The sequence below is a fragment of the Peromyscus eremicus genome, chromosome 3 (assembly GCF_949786415.1).
Source record: "Peromyscus eremicus chromosome 3, PerEre_H2_v1, whole genome shotgun sequence".
Classification (NCBI taxonomy): Eukaryota; Metazoa; Chordata; class Mammalia; order Rodentia; family Cricetidae; genus Peromyscus; species Peromyscus eremicus.
This window is the reverse complement of record NC_081418.1, coordinates 6,842,756-6,852,106: the sequence shown is the minus strand read 5'-3', so window position 1 is coordinate 6,852,106 and position 9,351 is coordinate 6,842,756. Positions and strand designations below refer to the sequence as shown.

The 9,351-nt window shown below is 35.4% G+C and overlaps 1 protein-coding gene across 1 annotated transcript in view; it reads left to right on the top strand.

Annotated features, from left to right (window-relative positions):
• Positions 1 to 1,302: 1,302 nt before the first annotated feature.
• LOC131905590 (protocadherin Fat 2-like) overlaps positions 1,303 to 9,351 on the top strand; it is a 33,101-nt gene continuing 25,052 nt past the window's right edge. The window contains exons 1-3 of the mRNA XM_059256449.1: positions 1,303 to 1,336; positions 2,257 to 2,424; positions 8,735 to 8,905. Coding sequence (XP_059112432.1) covers positions 1,303 to 1,336; positions 2,257 to 2,424; positions 8,735 to 8,905 — 373 coding nt within the window. The remainder of the gene's footprint in view (positions 1,337 to 2,256; positions 2,425 to 8,734; positions 8,906 to 9,351) is intronic.

The window sequence follows — 9,351 nt, the reverse complement described above, 5'->3', positions numbered from 1 at the left end:
ATTCCAACAGGCAGCATTAATTGAATTCAGTGAGAAATGAAAAAATTAGAGGCCATGAGGGAAAGGGGATATACAAGATTTGTTTTGGGTAAACTAGAGTCGGAAGTAGAGATTCAGTGTTCATATATTCAAAGTAAATTGTTTATATGTATTACATTGTTAAATATATTATGCTAAACATATAAATCATACTTTTAATTGGAATGCTTATTTTTCAATATAAGTATTTTAAGGCATATAATAAGATGTATTATCTCTGTATTCTATATGACATAAATATATGTACCTAATAAAATGTTTAGTAAGTAAATTCCTCTTTGAACAGTTAATGGGCAAAATAGAAATTAGTTTTTACAGAAATATTATTTGATTTTTATTTACTTCACTCTTCATTTCACTATTATTACAAAATAATAATAATTCATATTATAAAATACATCATTTACAATAGCTGAGAGACAGAAAACATTTTAGTGTGCCATGTTTACATCATTTTCAATGTATTTATGAACATTGTTACACATTTAACTGGTATCGTTGGCTTGATCATCTTTTATATTTATTCTAGCTTGTGTGAATAATTCTAAGTTATGCCAAATTGCATATGAATAATTAAAAATATGTAAATGCATAAGTACTGGGAAGAATAAGCAATCCTTTTTCTAACAGGATGTCAGGAAATTGTTGCTATAAAGTAGTGCCACCTCTCTGAGTATTTTTCTCTTTTTAAAAGTGTTTCTTTCTGATCTGAACTTCCACGCTCTTTATTGACCCCTGCTTCTCCTCTCGGAGGTACAGTTACTTTTATCCATTCTTTATGTTTGCTAGGCTTTGAGCTGCCTATGTGTGGGTCTCGTTGCTCCTTGCAGCTACTAAGCAGCCATAAGTACACAGGTGATTACACAGCCAGTGTCAGCTGCAGTGTCTCAGGCAGGGTTTGAAAGAAGGCATGGGGTTTCTAGATCAAGAAAATTAAAGAAGAGATCACCTGGCTTCTTGCCAAAAATTCTCCATAGGAAACCACCCATCAACTGGAAAACTGTGAATTAAAAGGGGGGCACATAGTGATCCTGGCTTTGCAGCTAATCTTACCAGATTTGTGTGGGAACAAACACAGGAGCTGAAATACGACCTGTGTACATAATCACTCGGATAAACAGAGTAAATCTACTGTCATCATGGTTGAGTAACAGCTGACTGACCTGCTGGCTTAACTTGTATGAAGACTGAATTTATATAAGTAGCCACAGTTGTGCATTTGTTAGTGGCCTTGGTGTGGACATTGGAGAAGCCAGCCTGAGTATGAATATCTTCAAGATTTTGTTAATGTGCGAAGGTGAGTTTCAGTTTGCAAATTGTTTGCCTTTAGAAGACTATGGGTATTGAAGAATTGAATCTGTGCTGGGATCCTTCTAGTTTCCGTTAATATTCCTCAACTTCTTGCTTATTCTTGTGTACATGTAGGTGTGTATGAATAAGGAGAAAAACTTTATATGGCCTTAGGTTATTTCAAGCAGGACTCCACTTAATATTTCCAGAGTCCTCTTTCTGTAGAGCTATTTGCTTTTAACTCTTGTCTACTACATATTATCATATGATGCATTTCTGAAATGGCTAATTTTCACACTGGGCTATTTCTTTGGATACTATATATGCTCATATATTATCCTTGTGTTATATTTCACAGTCTGGGAGAGAGTTTCACAATATTTTATTTCTGCTTTTTGCTGAGGAGATGTGGAGTTATGAATCTATAATGAGTCACATATAAAGCAAAGTAGAGTCTTTTTTTATGATGGTGGAAAATAATGAAAATAAAAAAGCAAATAAAACCAGAAAAGACAGTGCATTGATGTTTTGAAGTGGTGTTTCAAATAGAAATGTGGTAAACTTTCTAATTAAAATGTAGTTTAAGTGAACACACATAATTCCTTGATTGAATGGTCAAAGACAAGGAGGAAATTAGGGAAATTTCCTTTGAATAGGCATAGTAATTGTACTTGGTTCAACAGCCAGACTGAATGAAGAAATAAAGATAGAATAATGATTGGATCTCAACTTGTTCTTTAGTCAAAATTCATATGTAAGACCCAACAGAAAATGTGTGTTAAAGCCTCATTTAAAGGGAAAACCAATGCTAGTTTTGTTTTACATGAAACCTTTTCATCAACTACAATCACTAATGAGCACAAGCCTACAGAATGATCATTTCATTGCTCTTGGTTTTACTTAAGTCTTTCTGTGTTACAGCTCTAGTGTTTTCCAATATTGTGGCAGAAATTCAGATATTAATCAACCCTGTGAATTTGCCTGAAAATAAGCTTCCTGGAACAGAGCTAAGTCGTGCTTATGACAAAGATGTGGCTGGAAAACCAAATGCCTACCGCTTTTTGAATAAAACAAAAGATTTTGTCATCGATGCAAGTAAATTAATTTTAGCATTTATATATTTTTATTTATTTTGTAACTGTTATATTAAAGTGAGACTCTGGAGATAATGATGTAGTTACACTCCAATGGTACATTAGAACATTTGCTCAAACTTTGCTTCAGATAATTACAGTTTCTGAAGGTTCCCCCCTGTCTTGCTCCTCTTTCAGAATAAGCCTCACATTGCCGCAAGTGTTCTTTCCTGAGTAAATTAAGTTCTGTCCAATAATTAGCTTGAGAATTGCTTCTGCTTCTTCCTTTTCCAAGCAAAAAGTAGCCCTTGAATAAACGATGATTTGGGATATATATATTGAGCCCATTTCAAGGAAAACATTTTGAACTTGTTTTGACCAATAAATTGAAAGTGTATCCGTGAGGATTACCAAAGCATCAGTTAAGGCAGGGAGCACACTTCTGGCCGTGCCCAGCCAGGTAGTTTGTGTGCTTAGTAACGTGATAAAAAGTAGGAACAGGTTCTCAGGTAAAACATTGAAGAAGCAAACAAAATTCACTCTTTCCCTCAATTAGCATGCAATCCAGGCCCACTCGAAAATACAGGTGATGCCAGTGAAAGATCGTCAGCTTGTTTTTATCCATATGCTCTTCGTTCGAATTGTGATTTTTTCATAGTTTTATAATTTTACAATTATATATGAAGCTAAGGTAGTGTTAACTGAGTTGTGTCCTAGCATAGCTCCTTTTTATATTTCAGACACCCGTTAAAATGCACGTGCACATTTATTTGTATATTATACTCAAATGTGTCAAAGCATTGCCTGGTATAATGTTGATAAATGTAAGAAAATAGGTTTTAAAAATAGAAATGGCTTTGTGTCTCAGTTGCCGGGCATGTGTCTTTTTTGGAATGCTCTATTGAGAGCAGAGCATGCTCTACATTCTACAACAGCCCCATTTCCACACAAGTCATTTCCAGCTTCTGTTCATCAGACCCTCCCTTTCCACTCAATCTCTGCGATTTTACATTAAACCTCAAATTTGCAATTAATTTATCCTGACTATAGTGTGATACTAGAAATCTTTCTGTGGCAATAGTGCCTCTGATTTATTTATTTACTGATTTATTATCTGTGTGTGGTGTTTGTAAATGTGTGTAAACCAGAGATTGACAGCAGGGGTCCTTTTCAACTGCTCTTGGCCTTGTTTTTTGAGATAGGCTCTTTCACTAAGTCCGGAGCCCATCAATTTGGCTAGGTTGGCTGGCCAGAAAACTCCAGGAATCCTCTGTCTGCCTTTCCATCTCTGGGATTACAGGATATAAGGCTGTGCTCATCTTTTATGCTAATCTTAATCCAGATCCTTAGGCTTGTGCAGGAAGTACTTTGTCTGCTGAACCATTTTCCCAGATGGTCTTTAACTTTTCCTAGTCAGGTTGCAGCAAGACCCTCTCCTAAGTCTCTTCAATTGTCTGCTACTCTTTTTTTATTTGACCTCTGACATCTGACCAAAGACATTCTTTTTTCCTATTTGACCTCTGCTGAAGTTAGTGTAAATCTTGGCTTTCATCCCTGATGAGATAAGTACTCCATATTACTTGCTCACCATTTCTTTATAATAGGAGTATATCTGAATCTAATTATGGAAAACATATGCACACCTAATCTCTCATTTCCTGTGGCCCTTGCAATTGCCTAAGATGGAAGCTTTTGCAAACAAGCATTATCCTCTCCTCTGTGCTCATCAGCATTCTACTCAGCTTCTTCCCTAAAATAATCTCATATAGTCTTGTGTACCCAGATCTTTCCATCCTGTCCCCAATATGCTCCCAATATGATGTATGAAAAAAATCATTTTTTTTTTAAAAAGAATTCTTTTCTTAACCTATCTTGTGACATTTTTCTATCTCTTGGCTTAACCAAAAATTTTCATCTTCAGGAACAAATGTAGCATGTCTCCTGCCGATATTACTCACACTCCCACACATCTCATATCTCTGGGTCAGGAAGTGGGGAGTCAGCAAGCTTCTCCATCTGTAAAACTGATTCTTGAGTGTGGTTATGGTCCTCTTTGGAATTTCCCCTGCTTATTTTCAGCTCCAGATATTTTGCTTCTTCCCACACCCTGGTAGTCATTTCTCTGGGGGCTTGATTATGTCACTCATACTGTTTCTTTCTACTTCATGTTCTGCCACGGTGTTTCTTCTGTTTCTTTGATCCTCATACTATATCCTATCCAGTGTCCCAAATGCTCCATCCCTTTTGTGAGCCAGTGTAAAACTTTGTACTCAAATCTCTATAACTTTAAAATAAATTGCCATTCATATATCTCTGTGGTTGTAGCCAGAGCTTTATCAACACCCAGTACAGTTTTGTTTCTGAGTATATATATATATATGTGCTCACAAATTTATAGCTGCGTGTATATGTACAGACACTTGCAGCACGAATCTTAGAAGGTCTTATTAATAAAATCAAACCTGAAGCCAGGTATTGTGGTGAATGCTGGAAGATCAGAGAAGCAGAAAAAGCCACAGCCATCTCACCTTGCCAATTCCTCAGCTGATCCTGTTTCCTTAGACTGGAAGCTTCTGAGTTCTCATCCAAATGGATCTCAGCTGAACTGTGCTGCTCAAAGTCTAAAAGCTTAACCAGCTCTAGTTCCTGGTTTTCACACCTTATATACCTTTCTGCTTTCTGTCATCACTTCTTGGGATTAAAGGCATGTGTCACCATGCCTGGCTGTTTCCAGTGTGGCTTTAAACTTACAGAGATCCGGATGGATCTCTGCCTCCCAAGTGATAGGATTAAAGGAGTGTGTGCCACCATTTTCTGGCCTTTATGTTTATCTAGTGGCTATTCTGTCATCTGACCCCAGATAAATTTATTAGGGTGCATGATGTATTGGGGAACACAACGTCACCACAGATGCTCATGCACAAGTGCTGGTGGGGGGCAGAGTTGACACAGAGTGTCTTCCTTCCCTGCTCTTGACCTATGTATTGAGGCAGGGTCTTTCACTTGAACTCATAGCTAACCAATCTTGCTTATCCAGCTAACCAGTGTCTGCCAGGAATCCCTTGTATTTACCTTCCAAGGCTGGGAGCATAGGTTGGCTATGTCTATCTAGATTTCATGTGTGTTCTGGGGGGTCTGAACTCTGATCCTTGAAATTGAACAGGTTCTTTAACCATTGAAAAATCTCCCAGTCCCTTTTATTTTCCTCTTAATTTCAGAATCTCAAACCCAGAGTTTATTTTTTAAACTCTTTAAATAGAATTACTAATCACTAATGTCAAGGTCCATTGTTTTGTTTTCTTTCTTTTTGTAAATTACCTCTATACTTTCTGCAGTCATTGGAATTCCTCTATCCATCCCTCCCTGATAATGTGGTCAGGGAGTTTGCCATGTGGTTCTTGGACATTTTGCTTGAGAGAACTCATTCATTTGACTGCCCAACTGTTGTTGTTCTGCTATTTCTGGGCCAAGGAATATTTGGGAAAAATCACATGAACCATCATGTCAATCCTAATTTATCTGTAGCTCAAAGGGTGTTTGAGTACTCCTTAAAGTGGCTGTAGTCAGATCTATTTTCATTGGCTAATGCGTTTATTTCTCAGTATTTCAAACCTCTGATACACCTAAAATCTTTATTGTCAACTGAAATCACATCACATATTGGGGAATGACTATAAATCATCTGTAGACTTCTTTGGGTTCCTTATAGACAGTTGCTTTGCCTTTCTAGCCTCTTGTCACAAGAGATGTTCTTTCTTTTACCTATTCCTATTCCTTTCACATTACTATGAATTACCCTCATATTTCTATCTCCTCTCAGTGATCATGCTGAATTAGTTTATTATTAAACATTTCTTATATTTTCTTCATCTTCACTTTGGCAAGTTTCAGCCATTATTTAAGCCATTCTTATCTTAGTAAAACTCATGTGTCACCACAAAACATCTCACTTCTCATTAAATTGGTCAGTGTCTATAAAGAATTCTCTTCAGCATTGTTTTTAATTCTTGCCTCTGTCATATATTCTTGTGTAAAGTTCAGGATGAAGTGTAATTTCACCAAGACATATCATTCTACTTTAATGATAGATTCAAGGATATAGTTTAGTCTTGCCTCATATAATCTTATTTTTGTTGTTGTTAGTAAAAATTACCCTTTACTTTTTTAAAACACACTTATCTTTTTTTAAGTTGCATTTATTTTTATTTTATGTGTATGGGTACTTTGCCTACATGTATGTCTATGCACCACATATGTATGTTGCTTGTAGAATCCAGAAGGTATTGAATCCTCTAGAACTAGAGTTGCAGATAGTTGCTAGCTCTAAGACATGGTAGGGATGCATGACAAGGAAAAGCAGCCCCCTTCATGGACAGAGAGAGAAAAAGGAAGGTAGAGAGAGAAGAGAGGAAAGAAGAAAAGAAAGGCTGGGCTCACATAATTCTCTTCTAGGACACTCTCTAATAACATGAAGACCTGCCACTAGTTCCCAACTTTTGAAGAATTCACCACCTCACAATACCACCAAGATGGAACTTAGCCATGAAAACATGAAACTGTACAGAACATTCTAGATTCAAAGTAAACGAGATGCTAAATCTCTACTACTGGTGACTCATCAACAAACATCTGGGACTATGCTAGTACCAAAGTATGAGCTATTATAAATCTACTGCTTTTGGTAGTTGGGTCTTTAAACTCCAGATATATCTAGATTTTATATGTTATCTGCACAGATACAGGCAATCTTGAGTTATATCCTTAACACCAAAATCTTTATAAGGAGTTAGAAGAAGACCCATAGGGTCATTCCGTCAAGTTGGTTCAGTCTAATAAGATGAGACCCATTAAGAGACACCATAGTAAATAAATCCTATCATTGATGTTACTGATATTCTCTCAAGGTTGGATCTAGCACCACACTTTGAAATTATTTCTTGACTACTTAGGAACAATACATAAGCTCCATTTCAATTTGAGTGATGTTCATGTAGGGTTATGTTTGTCTCCTGCTATGACTTACTTGGCACATAGAATTCCATAAAATTAAAAGTGAAATCTCTAAGAACTTATAGGAAGTTTGTTTCAGGAAAACTTACCATTTGTCCTTTTAAAATTCATAAACTAGTATCAGTAAGTACATATGTTTTAAATGATAGTACAAGATAGTCTGTTGATAATAGCCAATTTCTCAGAATATATAGTAGTTTTTCTCTCTGTTCAGTAGATTTCTTCCTAAGATAGTATTATATTTAGTTTCAAGTAACTTATTTGTTGAAATATGTTTCTAGTTTCTCAAAATATCCAGACTTAATAAAACTGATATGCCTAATAATAAAAAACATGTTTGAACTGTCTATATTTTTCTTCATTTCATTTATACTAGCTCTTCTTCCCTCAATTTAACTGATTGTTTTAATGCTGAGAATTAGACTACTCTAGCAGGAGCAACATATCTCCTTCCACAACATAGAATTCTTGGTAACAAATTTTATCTCAGTTTCAGGTCAAAAGTCTGCAAAACCCAGACCGCAGGGGCTGGAGAGATGACTCTGTTGATAAAGTACTTGATATATAAACATAAATATTTTGAGATCAGATTCTTAGCACCCATGTAAAAGCTGGGAATAGCAATGGTCATCTGTAATCCAGTGCAGGTGGGAAGGGGTAATGACAGAGAGATCCATGGTGCTTTCTGGTCAACCAGTGAATCCAGTAAGTTAACTCAAATAATGAGAATCCTATACAAGGTAATAAATGATCGAGGACAACATCAACATCAACCTCATGTAGCATACCGCCAACAAACATGTATATACCACTGCCCCAAACCCATATTATCAAACACATAAAGACTTTATATCATGATTTTAGAGTCAACTTATTATAACTAGTGAAGCTCGATATAAATAAACTTTTTCCTTGTTTATATCAAGTGAACATGAGGACAATGAAATCTCTGTCACTGATAAATAGCCTCTGTGATTTCAGAAATAATTTTCAATGAAAATGTTTTAAGGAAAACACAGTTTACAAGATTAAAATGTGTAAATTACTTATATCTACTTGCCTGTATTTTTTTCTTTGTAAATAATTTATTTTCATACCTATTTTCTTTTCTGTCCTATGAATCTTAAAAGCTTCATAGAATGACAGATAATTGTGCTACTTTGGAAAAATCATGTCATTTCCAATTTTATTAATTTACGTATCAATTATAATTTCTAATCCTAACACATTTCAGGTATATTTTCGTAGATAGAAAGATACTTAAGTATCTTACTAGCTAGACTGATAGACAGGATTTATGATTTTAATTGTCTCTTTGTTAGATTCTGGTGTCATTACGGCTACAAAAATCTTTAATTATGAAACTGATCCAACCAGGTTTCTACTTATAGTTGATACCGGAGGGGTCATGAGACATGTTTTGACCATTAATATAATAGATGTTCCAGAACCTCCAGACTGTACTGCTGACCCCCTCTTTTCTTCGGGTTCAGGTATGATTCTTATTTTTTTCCTATTATTTAGTTTCAATAGAAATATACAGTGAAAGAGACGAGACATACTGTTTAATATGGAACCATTTGGTATTATTATTAGACAAAGTATGTAGTATATACAAATATAAAAAACTATATCCCAATATACATATGTATAAGAAAACACACAAATTCTCAATAGAATAGATTGAAAATACGTTTGTTAGGTAGAAATTTTCACTTATATATTGGAAGGTCAGAAAGCAAACACATTAAAATTAGGAAAATAATTCTTAAGGACATTTATAAAAGAAGTAAGATATGATTGAGCATTCCTTGGATATACGCCTAAGAGTGGTATAGCTGGGTCTTAAGGAAGATTGATTCCCAATTTTCTGAGAAACTGCATACTGATTTCCAAAGTGGCTGTATAAGTCTGTATAAGTTTGCACTCCCACCAACAA